This window comes from Chiloscyllium punctatum, chromosome 40, assembly GCF_047496795.1.
Source record: "Chiloscyllium punctatum isolate Juve2018m chromosome 40, sChiPun1.3, whole genome shotgun sequence".
Lineage (NCBI taxonomy): Eukaryota > Metazoa > Chordata > Chondrichthyes > Orectolobiformes > Hemiscylliidae > Chiloscyllium > Chiloscyllium punctatum.
Genome location: NC_092778.1, coordinates 13,613,768 through 13,639,300, shown reverse-complemented (window position 1 = coordinate 13,639,300; position 25,533 = coordinate 13,613,768). Strand labels below are relative to the sequence as shown.

Here is a 25,533-nt window from a genome sequence, read left to right as displayed (position 1 = left end):
CCAAAAGCAGTGGACCCAGCAGTGATCCTTGTGGAACACCGCTGGTCAAAGGCCTCCAGTCTAAAAAGCAATCTCTACAACCACCCTCTGTCACCTAACTTGAAGCCAATTTTGTATCCACTTAGCTAGCTCCCCCAAATCCCATGTGATTTAACCTTACTAACTAGTCTATCATGCAGAACCTTGTCAAATGCTTGAACAAGATCCCATACTGGGGTATATCATTATTAAGTTTAAAGGTCTGACATGCAAATGTTTGTTCCTACTTACAAAGGACTTTTTTATTTTGCTCTCTTATGTTCAGATTTGCATATAAGTCAAGGTTTATAAAATTATGAGGAGCGTAGATAAGGTGAAGACCAAAGGTCTGAGAGGAAGTTACAACATTTAAAAGATACTTGGTTAAGTAGATCAATAGAAGAAAGGTTAAGAAGGATATGGGCCAAATGCAGGAAAGTGAGATTGGTTCAGTTAAGGAAACTTGGTCAGCATGGATGATTTGGATCGAAGAGTTTGTTTCCATGTTGTATGATTCGATGATTTAGTAACATACCTGAGAACAGAACCCACTCGTAACTCAGGGACTGCCTGAAATAACATAGCAAAAGAGTGGCATTTGACCAACAAATCTAGATCTATCCATAGATGAAAACTCGAGAAAAGTGCAGCAAATCACATCTGCACACCAGTAAATGAAGATTCAAATCAACCTGCATAACTTGCTTCAGATAATTACACAAACAGGTTTTAAACTTTGACGATGTTAGCCAGAATTATACAGTTCCGTAAAACTGAACAGAGTGTTAGGTTTTAAAACAAAGCAGATCCTCAGCTCCAGTACTGTAGTACATGACCAACTTTTACAACCTTGGTGCAAATTAAACAAAAAACATTCAAGGATATTTCATCAAATACTTCCTCTACTGTTTTTAAAAACTCTAGCACTTCTGCAAGCACATGACGGGTGGATTCAAGAAAAACCCAAGTGCATTTATGCCAGCGAACATCCTAAACAGAACACTAATTAGAAACATGTACTCATACAACAACTAGCATGTCTCAGATTTTAAAGTCAGAAATCACATGATACCAGGTTTTGTCCAACAGGTTTATTTGAAATCACAAGGTTTTGGAGCGTAGCCCCTTCGTCAGGTGAAGCTCATACTCCACCTGAAGGAGCAGCGCTCTGAAAGCTCACAATTTCAACTAAACTTATTGGGCTTTAACCTGGTGTCATGTGACTTCTGACCTTGTCTACTGCAGTCTGACAATGGCATCTCCATATCAGATTTCAAAGGCAGCAATCTAAACTTATTTCAGCAATTTTAAATTAAATGCCTGTAACCTTGAATTTGGATTAACACTCTTCTGATCAATGTCAACACTTCTGATTACACAGTGCTAACTTAACTCCAGAATTTCCTTACATTCCGTGACAATGGAGGTGAATGACAGCACCCTGTTAAGTCCTTATAAATACATTCCTTGAAGAACAGGAAAGAATTTTTCTACCCCTTCCCCCAAGTATAATAAAACCTGCATTTCAGTTTCCGTTTCATTCTGCCATTCCACAGATTCCAAGGTTAAACTTGTACTTGGCATATTTAACTAGGTCAGCATAACTTCCCTACAATGGATTCCATGGATACTGCTTTATAAATTAGATGTTTGGAAGTAGGCCAAGAACAAATGATCAGTGACTTTTTTTTTAGTAGATTATGTCAAGAATTTATAGGAGGCCTTTAAGTCTTTCTTTACAGTTCATCCAACATAGAAGATATCAAAATACACCTCTATCACAATAGTCCAAAAAAAATACGTTCAATGCCAGGTTTGTTCTATTCACACCTGGAGACATCACTTCAGAGAGTGGAGAGGGCCACAGCAAAACATACAACTCAAAGAATTCTTTTACACTAATATACATTAGAATGCATATATTAGAAGCAGGAGCAGTCTCTTCGGCCACTTGGGCCTCTTCTATCATTACTGATCGGACTGCTCTACATCCCTGTCCACACCAAAATATTGCTTACTAAGATTCTACCCAACCCTGGCTGGCTTAAAAATATTCCAAGACTCTGCTTACAGCACACAAAAATGTGTCTCAATTCCCCCTGTAATAAAATAACATTCCATTAAGCTTTCTTAAATATTGCTGCATACTCACACTAACCCTTTGTGATTCAAAGAGTGAGGACGCCCAGATCACAATTGCTCATTATTTAGACAATCTGCTTTTTAAAAATAATTTTGCTCTCGGACACAATTAAATGATATGGAATCACAGGACTTTTTTTTCCCAATTTTCTCTGAATAATCTCAATTGCCATTATGTTAAGTTGAGACTTCCCTTCCTCTAACCCCATCCACAGAAAGTAGACCTTCAACTTTCCTTAACGTCTCATCCAACAATTTAATTAAAGAACAACTTGCTGTGAGATGGATAGTTCACTATTATCTTGGAGTGGTACATGCAGTATCCCAGCTAACAGCGAAAAGCAAAGTGCAAGTATATAAAAATTCAAAGCATGCCCTCAAAAGACAAACTATTGCACCCACCAGTACGGCCAGACATGAAACAGAATCCTATTGGGCTTTTTCCTCCTCACTTCTTACACAATCACCATGTAACAATTAGGTTCAGAGGTATTATGTTATACTTAAAAAAGTTGATCATTTCTCCAGAAATGGTCTTTTTTTTAAAAAGGTGGAAGTGTATCACCTCTACTAAAAAGTGAAGGGAGCATGTTTAAGCAGAATGCAAACAATTTCCAGAAACTTAAAATTTCTCTGTATTATCAATCCTATTCTCATACTCTCCATTCAGCCAGACAGATTTCTCAGGTTAGAAACTTCACTTCAATGCAGTCCTACAGCACCACCTAGTGGAAATTCTATTATACTTTGCTGAGATTTTTGAAGATCCATTGCTTTACAAGTGATTCTAAACTAGCAGTCGAATGCAGGTCTTGCAGACCAGTGCCTCCACCCAAACAAGGAAGCCATCTCACTATGTACTTGATGCAATGTGCTTTTATTTTTCACATCTCTTAATCCAGTATTCTTACACGCTGTGGAGTGTCAGCTAACAGATCCAACCCGCCCCCCCACCTGTAAAGTTCCATATTTCACATGGATTTTCTGGATGGGAAAGAGAATCAGAGTGTTGCTGAGCAACAACCATAACTCCTTTAACCATAGGTATGTCACCCCAAAGCACCTTTATGCATCTTCCAGAAGTAATTTTACTAGTAAGACACAAAGTGCCTCAACATGTGGAGGAGGAAATGGGAAAAAAACCCACAAAGTAACATAAAAAATATGTACAAACAGATCTCACCAAAACGCAGCATGTTCACTCGGTCAAACTTTAAACAACTTAAGTGATAGTGTCTGTTATGAGCACCAAAAACATTACTTGTACCATTAATGACCTAATACAACTAAAAAATTTGTATTAACCAATGTGAATTGTCTCAGTGAAGGCGGGAAATAAATCCAACTCAAATTATGAATCGGAAAGAAACATGTTCCCAGACTTGCAAGATTATTATTACAAGTAAAATTCTATTCTGCTTCAGGCAATCCAATTTCCTGATTTTATCAGACTGGGTTGATTTTAGTCAGCGGGCAGACGCAATCTGGATTATTGTTTTTGAAATAAAATGAAACACACCAAGAAATCAAGGGGATAACCTCTACATTTTTATAATTGAACCAAATGATAGTAAATTCCCAGGTTTAATACCACGGTAGTTTTTGTGTATCATTCCAAACCATTTGCTCAAGAAATCCACTTCACCTCTGCCTTGCATCTGCCACAGCTTCCCAACAACCATCACAGACACCCTCTCTAACAGATATAGTTTTACGAACACCTTATTAAAACATGTGAATTAGAAAGAGCAGGCCATTTGGCTCCTCAAACCATTCCACCATTCAACAACGTGAAGGCTGATTGGACTGTGGCCTCAACTGTACATTCCCATCAGCCTGATAGATTTTTGACAACGTTTATCTACTGCAGTGTTAAAAATATTCAATTGTATTACATTCATTTGCATGACATTTAATGTGCTTTATTGGAGATTAAATGCCTACAATGGATAATTTATTTGGAAAAATGGCAACCTCTGCAGTTCAAACACAATATGCATTTAAGAGGTTACCATTAAAAGCACGTTGTTCTCTCTGGCTTTAATTTGAAGAAAGCTCTAATTATGAAAAACAATATAATCACACTAAGTATAATAATTGGTGGTTTCACAGTATTAATCTATAACTATTTTAATTAAAGCTGATAGTTGTAATGTGGTATATCAGGAGCAAAAGGAGATAACTAGCACCTACACATTTCTCTCGGACACGGCATCAAAATCCACACCAACACTAGGACAATGCTTGCCCAAGCAATTATAGATCTCAGTTACTATTTTTCATCGTTGCATCTGGTTGCTTCATATTGGTGATTTGCAACATCTAATACGACCATTGCACTTTAACCTCGGGTGGAGATTCTCTGTATAAACACAAATCGGTTGCTTGGTGCTTAGCTATGAATGACTGAAGTCAGATTTTCAAAAAACTTCAAACAACCAAATTCCTTGAAGGCAAGTTCCCAATAGCTACACTTGGAAAAAAAAATGAGCAGATTCTTACCTTTCGGCAGCGAGGATTGGGACAGCTGAACATATTAATATCTTTGTCCAGTAATGCTGGAAAGTTGCAGAATGGACATCTGTAACAAGCAAAGAACCAAAAAAAAGCGATTAAAGTCTTGCAACATTAACAAATACCCTTCATATAGGCTAATAAATTATCCAGTGAGCAAAGGGAATGTCTACCATAACTTTAAGCCAATTACATCCCAAATTCAATTCACAATTTGTGTTGTTTTGATCTTAGACAGGACAGCAGTTGCAGCAATAAAACTGGCTCTATAGTGCCTCACTGATTGAGGGAAAAACATGCATCAGAAATACCACTTAATATTGAGAAACTCCAATTAGATACTGTTCGAATGCCTGGAAATCAGCTGAGGCAAGATCAAGCTAATGCTACACAATGTAAAAAACAGAAATAAGCTTTTTACCCAGATGATCTATGTCAGTATTCCAGACTAGCTTGCTCCCCATCTATTCCTGTATGAATGTAAACTTCTGTTTCTGTACCCTACTTTTAATTGTATCTATATGTTAGCTGCAATGTGATTGAATAGCCCACAGACAATTAATGTTCAGGCTCACATGTAATTAATGGAAAAGTGAGCAAAGCAAGGAAAGAATTTCTATACCTATGGAATGGCACCCTCGAAAGGACAATGACTACAGAAATCAGGACAGGCAAATACACTTCATGTATTTCAGTTGGATGCAAATAATTTTTTTTGTCAGCGCTTGGTTTGGAGATTGGGTTCTTCTTCCAATTCCTTCAGACTATAAGTATTGTGGCAATATAACAAGACAGCATCATTTTAATTAATGCGAGGGAACATGCCACTGACAGCATGGAAATCCAATAAAATAGATGCTTACAAACTGGTAGTATCAGTAACAAGTTGATGTATTAAAGAAATCAGTAAATTACCAAATTCTGAATAAAGGTAACCCAGTCAGCCATGATTGAGCACACAAGTTCGGGTCTACAGCATTTGTGACTAAACTCTGCTGGTTTTAGTGGAACAGCTTTGTTAGCTTTGACTCAAACCACCAGGTGGAGCAGGACATTGAAGCAACTGCACCTTGCAATGCGGATTGACAGCTGGGTTTTGCCTAGCTTTCCTGTTCACAGTATCCCACTGGTGCATCAACAAATGGCATGGTTCAAAATCATGGCAGGAGCAGAAATAAGAACATTGCAAAAGGAAAAGGTTAGGATATTAAATTTAGTTCCTACTCTAAGAACTGATTGGAAGAATGCCTTCCAAGTCCCTGGAGCCTGCTCTGCCATTCAAATAAGATCAAAGCTAATCTTCTACTTCAACTCTACCTTTTCATATCCCCTATCCCTTGATTCCCCCAGAGTCAAAAAAACTATTGATCAAAATTGCTAATAAAGTCAGTCAATAAGCATTCACAGCTCTGAGGTAAACTATTCCACAACATTGAGTGAATTTCTCATCTCCCCAAATCTTCAACTCTGCAACCAGAGAAACAACTTCTTCACATCAAAGCCTCTACAGATTTTTAAGCTTCAAAAAGATCCCCTCTTGTCCTAACTCTGGAAAACACAGGTCCATTCTATTTAATTTGCTCTCATTGGAGAGGTCTCTCCATTCTAGGAATTAATCGGGAGCACCTTTGTTGAACCTCCATGGTGGAGACCGTCGACAGCACTCCACATGCTGTACCACTAAAGCTAAACGTAAACGCAGCACGATTTCTTATTTCTACACAAGATAAACGCTAAAATAATGCACTTTGTATAGCAACTTCATGTTTAAATGCATTTTAGAAGTAAATATTTATGTCAAGTCACTATTCTTAAGTCAGCATTAGTGAAAGATAATTCTTCAACACAGACAATATTCCAGAGACTAGAAGATATAGACAAGGCTGCCATCCCATTCCATTACTGAGGAATGCTTAACTTCTAAAGATGTCCTCTTTAGGATAGACATCAAATTGAGACTCCATGTATTCCCATACATAGACACTAAAGTTTAAAGATCAGAAAATTACCTGAGATGCCCTGGAAAAAAATTAAACTCACAAGCAATATCATTAAAAGCTGATGACTTGGTCATTATCACAGAGCTGCTTGTCGGACATTGCTCTACACAAACTGGTTCCTTCATTTCCTTCATAACAATAGCAACTTCCCTTGAAAATAACTTAATTGGCTATAAGTCAGTTCTGAGGTTCTTGAGATTGTAGGAAATGTTTTGTAATTAAGTCTTTCTTCTTCTTTATTTAAAGTGAACATTGCTCAGATAAACACCATTTTCACATCGAACAACTGCTCGAAGTAGTTATAAATACAGTGATCAATCCCAGCAAATAACTCACAACTGTAACTAATAAATTATTTCTAAACCAACCTATTTAAACACGTTTTAGTGTACCATTATCTAATAAGCTGCATGCTGGTTCAACATTGGTCTAGGATTGGTTAATTGAGAAGTACAGAATGTGTGTATGGGATACCAACCGTACTAGCTCATCAGCACATGCAGTGGCAACTGCCTCTTCTGCTTGACGTTCATAGTATTTGCATAGTATGTTCTCTGGCAATACTTTTTCCAGTTCACCATTGAGGAACGTGCAGCTACAACAGCTATCCATACAACACAACTGGGACTGAAAACAAAAGAAAACTAGACACAATGATCCATTGAAAAATTCAAAAGGCAACTGTTTGGCCACCAAAAATTAATTACCAAATGTATTAACTTGTCAACATCAGACAGAGTTGATTGCAAACAAATATTAAGTGAATAATTAAATTTTATGATCATTTAAAGATTTAAATATAAATTTAAAGTCTCTTTAAGGCAGAGATGATATTTTTCTCAGATGGCTGAGTCTTTGGGAACACTCAGCCCAGACAGCAAAGTCATTGCCTATTCCTGTTTGAAGTCAGAGGTAGATGTTGACAAACAAAGAAGTCAAAGGTTATCCAAGGCAAGTCAGGAATGCATAGTGAAGGCTCAATTAGATCAGCAATGATCTTATTTGAATGGCAGATCAGAGCCACCAGGCCCATTCCTGCTCCAAATTCATGCCCTTCCAGGTGTGTTTGATGTTATCTTCAACTATCTCATTCCGAGCGAGAATTTTGTATTAAATAGAAAGCCACAAGACTAACAAACCATTAAACCATTCAGTGACACTTAAATCCCACTTGTCAGTATTTTCTTCTCAAATCCTCAGTGTTCCACCATACCTTCAAAATAGTTTTTCCCAAATCCCTCATCCTTCATATATCATCTTCAACCTCAGATTCTCAAATTTGATTTGGTCATGGCATTACAAATAAGAAAACTATTCTAGTGGACTTCAGATTGTTTCTCCAATACCACATGTTTGTGTGAAATTTATCTGCTTCAACAGGTAACAATATCATCCTAGAACAGACTTCCATCAATCCCATTCTTTTTTTTTTAAACCCCCACACTACCGCCTAACTGCGGTAGTGCTTATTTTTCCCCAGCACCCATGGTGTGTGTGTGCAGGTGTGAAACACAGTGAAAGACACAAAGTGCACGAATCTTTATTCAATTTCCACCACCAGGAAGATAGGAAAAACACCCGAGTGGCCAGTGACAAGCACTGCCCTTCACATCAAAGGGCAATGCTGTGTGATCAAAACAGTGAAGGGGAGGGTAGGGACTAAATCAAAATAGAGTTGGAGGGAGAAATAATGCACTCCACTCCCTGCGGCGCCCACCTCTCCCTGAACAACTCCAGGGTGTTGGTGGACACTGCGTGCTCCTTCTCCAAGGACACCCGGGCTCTAACGTAACCCCGGAAGAGGAGCAGGCAGTCGGCCCTAACGACCCCCTCCATGGCCCGCTGCCTGGACCTGTTGATGGCCAGTTTGGCCACAATCCCATTCTAATATTTGAACCAATTGACCATCATTGGTTTCTTAATAATGTCTGTCATCTGGCACTTTAAGCACTCCCTTCTGCTTACCCAGAATTCAACACAAAGAAACATTTTTTTTGGTTAGTGATCAAAAGTTTTAGCTTGTTGTATTTTCCTTTTTGTACTGTATGAGAGGGATGAAGGCACCATTTCTCATGCATTATGGCATTCCAAATACGAACTTTGTACTTTTCAATCAATTATTTCAATCATTAATTTCCCTTGGAACTCTCTCATTTGCATGATGACCATATTTACGTAATACTCATCCAAAACCCATTTCCTTCAGACCAGGCGCTAATTGGACTGTCACAGGAGCAACTAGTCAATTGAAAATCCCAAACTAACCTGGCTTCTTCTGATTCACATCATTTTCAACTTGCCAATCATACAAATACAGATCAATGGTAAGAGACTTAGCACAGAACAAACAAAAAAACAGAAAAGTCTTTTGGTATGCAAGCTACTGTCAAAATTTGGACAACTTTTGCAATGAAATAACTTTAACTAGACAATGTCAAAAAGAAAGTGGATGATGACAGAATCCAGGTCTTATTATTCTACATACACAATTAAATCTCAAGGACGCAAGTCTTCAGTTTATCAAAGGACACATTTTAAATTAAGACTTTACCTTGCCAGCTCCAAACACAGCCTCTTGTGCGTATTTTATGAGGCATTCTTTACAGAAGAGGTGACCGTCACTGCACTGTGTCAACTCCTCAAAGGCAAATTCTCCATAACAGCAGCCACATTCAATCAGCTGTCCATCCTGTGTGCAACAATCATGGATTTATTTGCTATTCAGGATTTTTTGACAATATGAAATTTTATTTCACTTTTTATCAAGTTCAACTAATCCAATAATTTAAAATAAACTGAAACAGTGGATACTTCAAGTCTGTTTTAAATAATTCTGCAATTTCTACTGCTAGTCTCTAGCAGAGAATATTAGGTAGAAAACACCATGAATCACATACCATCTGGCAGTGATCATCAGCATGCAATGTCCTTGATGCTCTTTGGGAAGAGGACGTATAGGACTTGTCAGATGTCCCCAAGCAAACTGTCAAAGTTATATGGCAGAAGGCCGCCTCACCAGCACTTACAATCACCAAGATGTAGCTTGGCTAGTGGGAAGGAAGGTCTTTTTCTTCAGATACTTCCTACATGACCTGATCTTAACTTCCTGTACCTGGGGGATCACCAACTCAGCAAGGTCCATAACTATGTGCTGAGGGACACACTGAAGATTGGGACAGCCACAGAGATACAACTGGGAAGAACTACTGCCTGAAGCCTTTGAGACTTTGTAAACTGAGGGGCTGGAAACTGTAAAATCCCTTTGGCTGTGCACCTTATAAGGAATAAACATTGTAAATCAAGAAAATTGAAAATGTATTGAGGCACCTCAGAGTGGAGCATGCTGTATACAGAAAAACATTATATCAATTATACCTTCTATAACTTCCAATTTGAAATATTTTGCCCTCAGGCTGTACAGCTGACAAGGAATGCACTTTGTGAAAATTAAGTCTATTTCAATAGCATTGAGTAGAACATGCTGTATGGGAATAAGCTGAATTTTATTGCAAACTGTCTAAGGTTCAAGTCCCAATGCTTTGTAATTTATTTCCACAAATTTCCAAACCAAGTGTACTTTTGGAAAATCAATTCTATGAAAACTTGATCAATTCTGAATAGAAGGCAATGATGAAGTGCGACAATAAATTAAAACCATGCTCTCTCATTTGCAGTAGTTACACTGATTGGGACAATCATTCCGCCTTGTTGTTGATCCTTCCCAAGGCACAGTTCCAACAATATACCCGGTTACCAATCCACATTTTGTGACCCTCACGGAGAAAATGATAGATTCAAAGGGTGCTTTTAAAGTTGTATTTAAGAGTAAGCTAAAAGTAGGCTTATCTGAACCAGACAGAAATGATAGTCAGTCAGGCTAGCTTTAGCCATTCAATACATAAAATAACTGAATCCTACAGCGTGGATTCAAAATTGAGCAAAGTATGATTCAAGTAGAAAAAAAGTGAAGAAGCACAATGCTTATTATTTTTTTTGAAGTGCCATGCTTTATCTTTTGATGCTGGTGAATTAAATGAAGGGTGCATGGACATCTGAATCATTAAAGTAATAACTGGCTAATGACAGGAGAGTAGTTAGGAATATCTGCTGAAATTAATAGAAGAGTTGTAAAACAGCAACTCTATTCCAAGGACAACATTTTAACAGAATTTATGCCTAAAAAGAATGGCATATTAATTTGAACAAAAATACTTTTTTTAACCCTTGGTCTAAAGATTCAGAAGCGTCCATGCTTATGAATATAGGGATATGTATTCCGGCTTCATTAGAATGAAGAGTGCTGCACAAGGGATAGAAAACAACGGTCAAAGACTTGGGCTATGGCTAGCAGACAGCAGTTCGCTTGTGCATGATGGGTGGCAATTTGCACACATGCTTTCTGCCTATAGTTTTGGAACTGTAGGTTTCCATATGGTTCTTGAGAAATGGGTTTCCATGCAATTTTATTAATGGCTCCTGAAGTTTGTAATACAATACTTGACTCCATATTTTCTTTGTAATCAGATGACATCATTCAAACCACGTAATGAATTAACCAGACAGTATTATATAACGCCCACATTAGTTTGGGAGAAAAAGGCAAAGGAGGAATACTATTCCAGCTTGAAGATAAATATTCACAATGTGCAAGATTTCAAAGCAAAATGCTGGAAATACACAACAGCTCTATTGGCATCTGGAAAGAGAAAGTCAGTTGAGTACAAAACTGACATAGAAGCGAAGAAATAGAATTAAGGATAGGCAAAAACACAAATTCAAAAAGTTTGCATTTATTTACAGCAGTTCAAGATACAACCTATGCTTGGATGGTTCCGAGCAGGCCTTTTTTCAACAAGGAAACTGAACAGCAGAACAAATCCCATCTGTTTTAAAAATCAGATCACAGAGGATTTGCAGCAATGTTTTAAGATGATGGAACATTCAGATGTCTCTCAGCATGGTCACTTTTGGAAGAAATCAAGGTCACTTCTAAAGGTAGTATGAAGTTTGCTGTTACTCAAGTTGGAAATTAAAAACTAATGTGGAGACTTGAGATGCCATACAACTTGCACTTACCTTCTGATATTGTTCTTCGTTCATTTGCATAGCAAATTGAAAATCTGCATACTGCAAAAGAAAGAGAATTATAAGCATGGTTCCAAGCATGACTGGCAAACCACCTAACAGTTTGGTTTTCTTGGTGTGCTGTTATATCACTTCCCAATCTCCATTTAAGGCACTGATTCTTTACTGAGATGTGGTTTCATAGATCCCAGGTAGTTTCCAGTATTTCAATAACTTTTTCACGTGTAACGTTAGATAAGGTCAGCATTTCAAAGTTAATCCCGTCTTCACATGGGCACACATAGCACGAATCTCTGGACAGAAATCTGGAATAGGAATTCTCACAGATTTACTCTTTACTGAACACAAGGCACTGAGACTAGCTGCAGCAGCCATACCCTGCCTGGATGAAGATCAACAAATTCAAGAGGAAGGGGAATTTTCAGATTCTGACTCAGTTGCTCCTTGCGTGAACTCATTCAGGATTTTGCTTTTCTCTCTCCTAAATTTTCTGAAGGAGTCATGACTTGCAGGTGCCAGTGTTGGACTGGGATGGGCAAAGTCAGAAATCATATGACACCAGGTTATAATTCAACAGGTTTATGTGAAATCACAAGCTTTCAGAGCGCGCTGGTCCTTCATCAGGTGAAGTCACTTCACCTGATGGAGCAGCGCTCCGAAAACCTGTGATTTCAAATAAACCTGTTGCACTCTAACCTGGTGTCATGTGACTTCTGTCTGAGGGAGAATATCATCCTATTTTGAGATTATTGACTCATCAAGGGTTGAAGCCTACATGATGCATTTTACTCTTCAAACAGCTATTTTGTTTTCTAAGTGGTTGCACAAATTGCTTTTCACATTATCAATCCCAAAAATACCACAGTTACTCATACCAATAGCAAGTTCCAGGACTGTACATTATTTAAATTTGGTACAAAGTTCTAATTTTCTTTTTAAAACGAGCGCTTTCCCAAGCTATCCTCCACTTTCACATCCAACCATGTCAGACAACATACAACCTTTGACTCACTGTATGGAATATCAGAAGAAATCCATTAAAACATAGACCAGGATATATAATAGAAAGCAAAACTTGAGAAGGAAATGAAATGAGAGAGTGTGGAATGAGAAAAGGAATAGGGAAATAAAACACAGAGCAGAGGATCAATTGATTACAGATTGCAAAGCTAAACCAGTCTATTCTCAGGCAAAATTCTTTCAAGGTTAATTACACCACCCCAAACAATGTCCAGCTGCCATCAGTACTGGTTAAGAAATTCTACTTGGTACCATTGTCATTGGTATGAAACAAGACAGTGCTTCACATGAAGATGTAAAATGTAAAATAAAAATGCAACTGCATGCAAATTGTCAAAGATGCTGCAGTTTGAATTTGAAATATTGTTGAAGCTAAACTGTGCTGGCATAAAGAGCATGCAACATACATAGAAGCTGTTTCACCAAACACAAAGTTCCAAGGTAGAACGATTAAAGCACAGTATATAGCTATGTGGTACATCGAGTAAATGCCAGCTCTGTACAACTCAGTACCATCATCATGGTCTTTCGCCACAACCCTGCAAAGATTTCCTATTCAGATCACTGTCTAAATTCCCTTTTAAAGGCACGACTGAACCAGTCTTCTCTACAATCTTACACGTGTTCCTGATCATAGTCACACATGTAGAATAGATTTTCTTCATGTCACTTTTTGTTCATTAGTCATTGAACCTATATTGTCGTTCTCTGATCCTTGACCCTTCTACCAATGCAAACAATATCCCGGTGCAAACTCCACAGCACTGGCGACTTCAGGTATCTTTGTCAAATCTTCTCTCCACATTCTAAGTAGAACAGCACAACCTTTCTAAACCATCCATACAACAGAGGACCCTAGTCCTGGAACCATTCCCATAAATCTTTTCTGGATCTTTTCCAAAGCTCTTCTGAAATGTGGTGACCATAAATAGAGACAAGATTCAAGGTGAGGCCAAACTTGAGCTCCACAAGGATTCATCACAACGTTTTTTGCTTTTATACACTCCTCTATTTACAAAGTCTATGATCCAGCATGTCTTTTTGATCATTTCTCTCTGTTCTGCCTCCTTCAGTTAAATGAATATTTGAATGTTCCCACATCATCATTAGACTGAACCATTTAAGTTATCTTATCCATATTAGATTCATATTCCCTTCATAGTTCATATTCAAGTCTTCAGCTTCACATTTTTTCTGCATTAGACTTCATCAGCCATGTGTCTTGTTTGGCCAATCTGCTTATGTTCTCTCAAAGTCAATTGCGAACCTCATTACAGTTAGGAGTACTTCCAAGGTTTGCATCAACTGCAAATTTCAAAGAGATGTTGTGTACCCAGAGTCTAAATGTAACACAGATCAAGAGCAGCAATGGCTCTTGCACTGACCTGAGAAACATAAGCATACACTTGACTAAAAGCAAAATACTTAAAATGTTGGAAATCTGAAGCACAGAGAATGCTGGAAAAACTCAATAGTCTGAAGGATTTGTGGAAGGAAGCAGAGTTAATTCTGGTCCTGGTAGGACTCTTCTTCATATCGGAAAGGTGATAGAAATTAAGTGGCTTTGAATACTTTTGGGAGCATGAGCGCAAATGGGGTAAAAGGCTCAGTGCAAAAGATAAAGAGTTGTTAAAAGTGGAGGAAAAAAATGAGAAGCGTGTAAATTAAGATACCAGACGGAGAGAACGATTGCTTCTAATAAGTGCAAAGTAAACAAGACTACTGCGTGTTTGTGTGTGTGGGTGTGCTGAGAGCGGAGCAGGCAGAGAATGTAAGACATAATGCAGAGTGTTCATAAAGTTACTGAATTCAATATTGAGGCCACAAGGCTGTAGTGAAGTTCCTAAATGGAAAACAAGCCTGTGTTGTGTCTCATTGGAACATTACATTGGACACAGCCTGGTAGATTGCTTGGCAGACTACTTCCACTTGATTCTATAGTAATTAGCATGACTGCTTAGTTGTTTGCTATTTCATAGCAACAGAGAAGATAGATGGAGGAATAGGCCATTTAGTATCTCAAACCTTTTCAATCATTCAATACAGCCACGGCTACTCACAGAGCTCAATATCCTAATCTTGCCTTCCTCACCATATGTGTTAACCCCTTTAGCCACAAGACCTCCATCTACCTCCTTCTTGAGAACACAGTGTTTTGACCACAGCCACTTTCTGAGAGTGTGAATTCCACAGGCTTTTTTCTCTCTCTCTCTTCAACCATCTGGTACATCCTTCCTGCATCTAACCTGCCCAATTTTCTTAAATACAATCCTAACCCACTCAACCTCACACGTCAGTCTTGCCATTCCAGGGATCAATTTGGTAAACTTTTGCTGCACTCCCTCTATAGCAACTGCATCCTTCCTCAGATGAGGAGACCAAAGCTTGACACAGTATTCCAATGCTCTGGATCATTGCAACAAAACATCCTTGGTCCTGTACTGGAATTTCTAGCTATGAATGCCAACATATAGTTGGCTTCACTGCCTGCTGCATCAGCACACCTACTTGCAGTAAATGATCCAGAAATCTAAAGTCCTCCCTCCTAAATCATCCATTTAGCCATGTGTTCATCTGATCTATATTCCAATACTCAGTAGCATGTAGCACTGGAAGGGATCCAGTGATTATAATCTTAGTTGTTTTCCTCTTCAACCTACGACCCAACTCTCATTTCCTAATGGAGAACCTCATTCATCTGTTTTTATTTCAGAACCTACATCATTTAGCACTACTGCTAGCTGTCCACCCCACCAATATAAATTGACAGAAGTCAAAGTGAACAATTGGCCTCTTAGAAAATGATTCTGGGGAGATGGTTATGGGAACAAGGAAATGGTAGAGGAGTTAAACAGATATTTTGCACCAGTCTTTAGAGTGGAAGATACTTTGAACATGCCATTTATACTAAAGAATATGGGGGAAGAATTACGAGACAAGCAGTATTAGACAAAGCAATGAGGCTAAAAACAGTTAAGTCCTATGGCCTTGCATCTGAGGAACCGAAAAGAAGTAGCCACAGATATAGTGGGTGCGTTGTTTGTAATTTTCCAAAAAACCTCGGATACTGAAGTACTGGAGGATTGGAAAACTGTCAATATGACACTCTTATTCAAAAAGGGAGACAGAAACTGGTAACTGTAGGCTGATCAGCCTAATACCTACTGTTGGAAAATGTGTTGGAATCAATTATTAAGGAAATGATAAACAGCACATTTGGGAATTCAATACCTATTCCAAGCTGAGTTAGCATGGCTTCATGAAAGGGGAATCATGTCTAACTAATTTATTACCTTTTAAAGGACACTCAACCAGCATGGATAGAGAAACCAAACACCACAGATGGGATTTGAACCCACAATCCCTGGTTTAGGAACTCATTGCTTTATCCATTAGGCCACTGGATTTGACCCTCTTTGCTTCCTATCTGGTAACCAATTTTCTATCCATCTCAATATACTAACTCCAATCCCAATTAAGTTTACGCATTAATCTGTTATGTGGGACTTTGTCAAAAGCCTTCTGAAAGTTCAAATAAATCACATTTACTAGTTGCCCTGACTAACACTAGTTATACTCTTGAAAAATTCTAGAAGATTTGTCCAGCATGATTTTTCTTTTATAAGCCCAGACTGACTGTCTGATTGTACCACTGCATTCTAAGTGCACTGTGACAAAATCCTTGATAACACTCTGTTGCATTTTCCCCCACTACCAATGTCAGACTCACTGGTCAATAATTCCGATTTCTCTCAACCTCCCTTTTTAAATAGTCGAAATGCATTAGCTACCCTCTAACCTGTCGGAACTGTTCCAGAGTCTGCACACGTGTGCACACAGTCATTTGCTGGCAAACTGACTGGGCAGAATTTTATTAAATATCATTTATAAGTCATATATAAATATCATATATAATTATACCACTTCAAGTGCATTACTCTTGTCAATCCTCAACGTGAAAAAACAAAGTCAAGGCAATTCAACATGAATTTGCTTTCAACAATCCTTGTTGGCTTTCCTTTATTAGACTGCACATTGGTGTAATTAACTTAATATTGTCCTGAATTATAGCTTCTAAACACTTGCCCATCAAAGGTAAACTGATTTGCCTATAGGTATTGGATTTATTGCTGCAACTTTGTACTTCCTTTCCTACTCTTATTGGCTTTGGGTGCATTCTACCAGTCTTGGTGACTTATCAACTTGAAATCATTCTTTTTGATCAATTTTTAGCTGATCTAGAATCTCAACTGTCTCCTCTTTCTCTCTGATCCAAACTGCATTATCTTCCTTGGTAACAACAGATGTAAGGCACTGAATATGCACCAAAAGCATGTCATATACCCATACAGCATAGAAACAGGGCCTTTGGCCTACCATGTCTATGCTGATCAATAAACATACTACACTAATCCTACATATCTGCACTTGTTCTACAGTGTACCAGGCTCTGACATTTTAAGTACTTATCCAGATGCTTCCTAAATGTTGCAAGAGTATCTGCCTTTGCCAGCCTCACAGGACTGTGCTTCCATGTCTCTTGCCTTCACAAATTCTTCCTCCTTTTGGTCCTTGATCAGCCCCACTCCTCCTTGTCTATTAACATGACTACAATAGATGCTATTGCTACTAACCTGTTGTTAGTAGCAATTCTATTCTTATACTATTTGTCTGTCATTTCTTCCTCTAAAATTTCTATATTCAGGCTGGCTGTCAGTCGTCCTATCAATCTGTAATTTACATCATCTTTGTTTCATCTTATTCACTATTGTTCTTGCCATGCATTGTGCAGTGTCTTGATTTGTCCTACTGTCAACCGCTTGGGAATGTACCACCACTTGGGAATGTACCTGATCCATATATGAAGCATATACTTAAAAGGTGGCCCATTCAAGTTTTGCCAACCAAATTTCAACTTATCCAGATAATTCTCACTACATTGATGAGATCAGTCACAGACTGGTGACTGCTTTGCAGGACACCCTTGCTCTGTCTGCATTTCAGGACTCAACATAAGAGTTCAATAATTCTCGACATGAACTCTGTGTTCATTTTGATTACCTTTTACTCTGGATATTTTGCACCTTATTTTTCTGTTGTTTGTCTAATCATTGCGATATTATGGAATATTTGGTACTTCAAGCCTGATCAATGCATAAGATCAGGGTTGATTTAATTGTGCTCTGAGCTGCACAACTCTCAACTCCATGTCTAACAATAATCTATTAATCAGCTTTCAATACATTTAAAGACCCTACCTTCTACAGAAGAAATTTCCACCCTAAAAACCCCGAGAGAGGAAGACAAATTATCAGTCCCCAACTGACATTTGATCGAATTGGCCTACCTCATTTCCTAGAATCCAATCCAGCAATGCCCTCTTCAAGTCATACAAATACAGCACAGAAACAGACCCGTTGGTCCAACTAGTCCATGCCAAACATAATTCCAAACTAAACTAACCCTACCTGCCTGCTCCTGGCCCATATCACTCCAAACCTTTCATATTCATGTGTTTATCCAAATGTCTTTTGAACATTCTAACTGTACTTACATCCACCACTTCCTCAGGAAATTCATTCCACACATGAACCACTCTGTGTAAAAAAAAATGCTTCTCACATCTTTTGCAAATCTCTCTCCTCTTGCCTTAGTGCCCCCTAGTCTTGAAATCCCACATCCAAATGAAAAGACAACTATCATTAACCCTATCAATACCCCTCATTATTTTATCAATTTCAATAAGGTCACCTCTCAACTTCCTATGCTCTAGTGAAAAAGGTCCCAGACTATCCAATCTTTCTTTCTAACTCAAACTTTCCGTACCCAGCAATATCCTGGTAAATCACTTCTAAACCCTCTCCAACTTATAATATCCTTCCTATAACTGGGCAAGCAGCATTCCAATTGTCCTCACCAATGTCCTGCATAACCTCAAAATAATTTCCCAACTCCTACACTCAAAAGGACTGAACAATGAAGGCAAGTGTGCCAAATGCTTTTTACGTGACACAAACTTCAAAGAACTATGGACCTGAACCCCTCGGTTCTATAATGCTACCCAAGAGACAACTCTCTTCAGTATAGTTCAGAAACCTTTCTCCCCTTCAGTCCTTCACACAGTCACCATTCCAGTTACATTGAGATAACTAAAGATCCCATCATCACCAGTCTATAGCTTTTGAAAGGACATGAGAGACATACGTTGAAACTATGAGAACTTCCCCAACTAGCTGATAGCATATGGAGTACACTGAGTTGATTTCTATTTCTCAACTCTCATAAAATAAAAAGGAAAAGGACTCTCTCTCGGTCTTGAACAGTTAAGACTGTTTCTGTCTCCTCAGCTATTGCCAGATGTGCTGAATTTCTACACAGAGTCGTGAACACAGCCCAGTCCATCATGCAAACCAGCCTTTCATCCATCGACTCCACCTATACTTCCCGTTGCCTCAAGAAAGCAACTACCAAAATCAAAGACCCTCTGACACCCGTTTATACTCTTCCATTGGAGACAAAATATACAAGTTTGAATAAGTGTACAAACAGATTCAAGAACAGCTTCAGGCTGTTAACAGACCTCTCAAATGTTAATTTTGATCGTTGTCCCTGCACATTCTCTGCGGCTGCAACACTGTATTCTGCACTCTATTTTGCTACCCTGATGCACTTTGTATGGTACAATTTGTATGGATAGTACATAAAACAACAATCCTCATTGTATCTTGGTATGTATGACACTAAATCAAACTCAAACACTGTGCATTTCTTTTTTTTTTAGATTAGATTACTTACAGTGTGGAAACAGGCCCTTCGGCCCAACAAGTCCACACCGCCCCGCCGAAGCGTAACCCACCCATACCCCTACATCTACATTTACCCCTTACCTAACACTATGGGCAATTTAGCATGGCCAATTCACCTGGCCTGCACATCTTTGGACTGTGGGAGGAAACCGGAGCACCCGGAGGAAACCCACGCAGACACGGGGAGAACGTGCAAACTCCACTCTCTCTAGATACAATGTTATTCTCAATAATCGATGCGACCAGGATTCCTCTGTCTTTCTCTATCTTTTTTGAATATCTTTAATCCAAATGGAGAACCTTTTTTGTCTGAAATAAAAGGTTTTCTGCTCAGCATTAATAACACAGGCACAGTGGTTAGCACTGCTGCCTCACAGCGCCGGAGACCCGGGTTCAATTCCCACCTCAGGCGACTGACTGTGTGGAGTTTGCACGTTCTCCCCGTGTCTGCGTGGGTTTCCTCCGGGTGCTCCGGTTTCCTCCCACAGTCCAAAGATGTGCAGGTCAGGTGAATTGGCCATGCTAAATTGCCCGTAGTGTTAGGTATGGGGTAGATGTAGATGTAGGGGTATGGGTGGGTTACGCTTCGGCGGGGCGGTGTGGACTTGTTGGGCCGAAGGGCCTGTTTCCACACTGTAAGTAATCTAATCTAATCTAACAACACAGACCAATGCCTTGTGCCTGGGTATAAGATATGGAGAAATTAGGATCCTGCCCACAAACTGTTTAAAACATACACTTGAGATAAAGTTTAAGAATTTTGGAACTTTCACTGCTGTACATCTTGAGCATATGATTCACCTCTTCCATCTCTTTCATCTTTTGATGGAAGAACTCCAGTTCTTGTCGCACTAGAGGATGAAGGCCATCCCGCTCATACGATCTCCAGTGTCGTCTTTTGTTTTCTAGAAAGCGCATCTGTCTCTCTATTTTAAAGGCACCTGAGAAAATTGCAACACACAGCCAGAATGAGAAGCTTCCAATCACTATCATTTCCAACAGTGCAAAAGTGAACATGTACAAATTGTTGGACAAGCCGATATATAAATTTATTTTGGTTTTCCAACTTTTTATTCTTCTGCAGTTGGCCACTTTACATTTCAATGTTTTTTAGCAAATAAGGCACACAAAACAGATGCTTAAGGCCTCACTGAAATACTTGAAACTTCACTGGAGGTAGAAACTCATGCTATTATCAGACATATTATGGTAACACTATCTGGCTTTCATTAAAATGCTGGTCCTGGAATACTTTAAACTGTTCCCAACAAATGGGATTAAAACTGAATCCACAGCAGCACAAGTGTTGCCAAGCACAATAAAAGGACACATTTGCATATGTTAGCAGACAGTTTCTGCTGGACTGTTAAACAAGAGTGTTCCCCTTATTTTTCAACAAACAAGTGAAATGAGAATCTCACAAGGAAGACAAAAGATGTAAATAATCTCTGGTTATTCAAACTGTTCCTCAAATGTGGCTGTCAATAAACTCAGTAATAGGCCGTAGATGAATATCACATTTTGTTGCACATGTTTATGGGTTAAAAAAAAAAATCAGGATGTTGCGTGTAATACATAGGATATGTTAACACTGACCCCAACATTCTGCATGCTTGTGTCAAGAAAAGATGATAGCTTTTTTTTCCCTGAATTACCGAAATGAAATAAAAATGGGATTGGAGCCAAATCATTTAAATACAACAACAGGCACTTAAACAATTATGGCAAAGTTTGATTTGGACTATCTCAAAGTACATTAATCCAAACTCAGGACCTAAAGCATGGGCATTCCATAGAGTAGCAATTTTCATTCCTTACCTTGTTCAAATTTGAAACTGATTGAATTAGATGAGCTCATTTCTTTTCGTCTGCTCTTTTTTTGACTGGATTGTGGCGAGTTTTCCTGCCATTGCTTAATAGCATCTGATAAGGCCTTAAAAATAGACAGAGGAAAAAAAATTATAACAACAGACATGGTATACAGTTCACAGAACAAAAAAAAAAGTTGGTCCTCAGATTTATCATTCACAAACTAAGTAGTTAATAAATAAATCGTAAAATAAAAGCAATCGTAAAAAATAAAAAAAGTAAAGCTCCTTTTGCTACAGTTAGCTATTTAAGTCCTTTTATGAATGGAAAGAATTCATAAGGTTTTTTACCCTATGTCTGTTGATGCATCGGCATGAACGTCTTTGAATAATAAAACTAAGCTTACTTAAATCACAGTGACATTTATGTAATATTGATGATAGGTCACAAATCGGAAAAAGAATTTTATTCAGAGCAATAATTAGCTTTGAAATTTAAATTAAAAGCAAAATGAAATAAAAGCAAAGAAGTTTAAAAAATCCAAAAGCAAGTTTATATTTAGAGATTAATGCAATATGCAAAGCTGGAGGACAGCAAAATGACAATTTTGCTCAAAGGACCTTTGCTTGTTTTGTATAAGATATATTATTTGTACAAAATCAACACACATCGGAAACAAACATTTACGCACCACGCATTTTAGAACTTATTATGTAAATTACATTGCTAGGTAAATTCTAGAATGCTTTCGGCACGCTTGCTGTTATTGGTCAGAGCATTAACTGTAGGAGCTGGGACATCTTGTTGCAGCTGTACAAAACATTGATAAGGTCACATTTGAGTACTATGTGCAATTCTATAGTAGGTCGCCCTACTATAGAAGAAAAAATTTACGAGGATGCTACCTGGACTAGAAGGTTTGAGTTAAAAGCAGAGATTGGGACTTTTAATCTCTGAGGGGTGATCTTATAGAGGTCTATAAAATCATGAAAGGCATAGATGAGGTCGATAAGCAACAGCTTCTCCCCATGGTAGGTAAGGGAGTCCAAAAGTAAAGGGCACATGTTTAAGGCAAGAGGGGAAGAGATATAGGAGGGGCAATTTCTTTTTCACACAGAGGGTACTAAGTATCTGGAACAGGCTTCCAGAGGTAGTGGTGGACAAGCAGGAGGCTGGAAGAACACAGCAAGACAGGCAGCATCAGGAGGTGGAGAAGTCAACTTTTCAAGTGTAACCCTTCTTCAGGACTGGGCGAGGGTGTAAGGGGAAAACAGCAGATTGGGGAGTGGAGGGTTCGATGAGGTGGGGATAGGTGAACACAAGTACAGGAAATGACCTGGTTTGTCGATGGAAGGAATGAATCCAGTTGGTAGCTGAAAGAAAGGGTAGAGGAATGGAAGGCAGGGGGAGGGTCTGGGAAGGAAGTCGGGGACAAGAAGGGAGGTTACGTGAAATTTGAGAACTCAATGTTGAGTCCTTTGGGCTGTAGGCTGCCCAGGCGGACAATGAGGTGCTGCTCCTCCAACTTGTGGTCTGATTCGCTATGGCAATGGAGGAGATAGAGAATAGTCAGGTCGGAAAGGGAGTGGGAAGGGGAATTAAAATGGGCTGTAACTGGGAGATCAGGTTGGCCCCTGGGGGTCTGGCTGAGATGCTTAGCAAACCGTTCCCTAAGTTTACGTTTGGTCTCCCTGATGTCGAGAAGACCACGTCAGGAGCACCTAATACAGTAAAATTGGTTGGAGGTGAGGCATGTGAGCCTCTGTCTCATCTGGAAGGGCTGTTTGTGGCCCTGGATAGAGGTGAGGGGGGTGGGGTGCTGGCAGGTTTTGCATCTTTTACAGTTGCAGGGAAGGTACCTCGGGGCTCAGGAAGGTTGGTGGGGAGACAACATTCATTTCCTCCCTGTCACCCAGGCATCTGCTTGGACGAGGAGACATTCCACTCCCAAATATCCCAGATGCCCACTTATTTTGAACATTGTGCTTTTCCCCACTCTGTCATCCAGACAGTTCTCCACTGCATCATCTCCATTCCCTATTTCACTACTCTAACTCCCTCCACCAAATGTAATAAAGACAGGATCCTCTTGTTCTCACCTACCACTCCACCAGTCTCCAGTCTCCAACATCCTTGAACACCTGCGCCAACTCCAACTAGATTCCACCAAGAAAACCTTCCCCTCCCACCCCTCACTGCCTTCTGCGAGGACCGTTCCCTTCACCAATCATTGGTTTGTGCCACTCTCCCAAACAACCACGCCAGCCTCAGACGACTGTCTGTGTGGAGTGTGCACGTTCTCCCTGTGTCTATGTGAGTTTCCTCCAGGTGCTACGGTTTTCTCTTGCAGACCAAAGATGTGCAGGTCAGGTGAATTGGCCATGCTAAATTGCCCATAGTTAGTTAGGTGTACTAGTCTGGGGTAAATGTAGAGTAATAGGGTAGGGGAATGGGTCTGGGTGGGATATTCTTCAGAGGGTCAGTGTGGACTTGCTGGGCTGAAGGGCCTGTTTCTATACTGTAGGGATTCCAGGATCAAAGAAAGATGAAAGACTGACCTGACATCCCAGTCTCCTCCCATTTTAATTCCCCTTCCCACTTCCTCTCCAACATGACCACCCTTGGCCTCCTCCATTGCCACAGTGAATCAAACCGCAAATTTGAGGAACAACACCCCATCTTCCGCCGAGGCAGCCTACAGCCCGGTAGACTCAACACTGAGTTCTCCAACTTGAAATAACCTCCCTTTCAAAACCCACCCCCTCCCTTCCATTCCTCTTTTCAACCTTCCTTCCAGCTATCAACTGGATTGATTCCTTCCTTCTACTAGTTTTCTCTTATCACTATTTCACCACCCCCACCCCCCCCAAGCCCCTTTATCTGCAGCTCCCCTTACACCCAACCCCAGTCCTGAAGAAGGGTTACACCCAAAATGTTGGTTTCTCCACCTGCTGATCTTCCAGCCTCCTGTTTGTCTACTTTGGAGTCCAATATCTGCTTTTTTTGTCTCTAAAGAGGTAGTGGCAGAAGCAAGTACAATTTCTTCATTTAAGAAACATTTAGACAGGTACTTGGATGGGATAGGTATGGAGGGATATGGACCAAATACAGGCAAATAGGACTAGTTTATTTGTGAAAACTGGGTGGCAAGGATGGGTTAGGTCAAAGGGCCTGTTTCCATGCTGTAGACATCTATGACTCTATGAGAGTTAACTTCAGGAAGCTGTTAGCTTGAAATCTCCAATCAATGTAGCCTCATTTCTGGTTATTGATATTAGATTACACAAGTTTTCATTTCCTTATATAAGCAAACTTTAACTGTGTCATTGATCTCGAGTAAGTAAGTTGCAAAACATAACATTGAGTGTTGTGTGTGCACACGCAGACATGTAAGTAATACATGTCAACTTAACATTAGTACTGGAATAGATCTTTATTTAAGATGATTATGAATAATCAGTAACTAAAACAAAACTGAAAAGGAGAAAATAAGAAGCACCTGATAATACAAACCTTGCGGGTGATTGCATAGTGTCCCTTGAGCTCATGTAAAGCCCATTTGATGTCTTGACTGTTTAACATTTTAAAATCTGCCATGAGGAGGTCAGAAGCCTGAAGAAAACACTGCTGGTTCACAGGAGCAAGCTTCGAGAAGTCAAAAAAGTCCATTTTGGGTTTCTGTTCAGTACAGAACACATACACATGCACAAATTCATGAGCACATAACAACTGATCAGATAAGCATCTCATACCTAAAAACAAAGCTGGCAAAAACAACAGATCTGCAATTTTAAATGTTTTACTTTTTCCCTGGAAACCATTCCTAAGTGGAAAAATAAACTAAAAGAACATGCAATATGAAGTTCTAGACTGCAGAAGCTAACAGATATCTTCCCACAATTCCCATAACTTGCACCATGTATACTACACACAAAAACAAAAACTGTTTGAGAAACACAGCAGGTCTTGCAGTTCTGTGGAGGAAAAGCAGACTTAACATCTCTGGTCCAGCGACCCTTCCCCAGAACAAATGATAGCTAGGAAAAGGTGGTATAAATGAAGACAAGGAGAGGTACAGGGAGCAAGTGATAGGTGGAGCTCGAAAGCCAGACAGTTCAGCATACAGAGTGATGGATAAT

The 25,533-nt window shown here is 39.3% G+C and overlaps 1 protein-coding gene across 1 annotated transcript in view; it reads right to left on the bottom strand.

The window, feature by feature from the left end:
- rnf216 (ring finger protein 216) overlaps window positions 1-25,533 on the bottom strand; it is a 226,483-nt gene that overhangs the window by 122,051 nt on the left and 78,899 nt on the right. The window contains exons 7-13 of the mRNA XM_072559323.1: window positions 24,908-25,072; window positions 21,404-21,518; window positions 20,387-20,526; window positions 11,751-11,801; window positions 9,226-9,363; window positions 7,153-7,301; window positions 4,663-4,741 (exon numbers count right to left, since the gene is read on the bottom strand). Coding sequence (XP_072415424.1) covers window positions 4,663-4,741; window positions 7,153-7,301; window positions 9,226-9,363; window positions 11,751-11,801; window positions 20,387-20,526; window positions 21,404-21,518; window positions 24,908-25,072 — 837 coding nt within the window. The remainder of the gene's footprint in view (window positions 1-4,662; window positions 4,742-7,152; window positions 7,302-9,225; window positions 9,364-11,750; window positions 11,802-20,386; window positions 20,527-21,403; window positions 21,519-24,907; window positions 25,073-25,533) is intronic.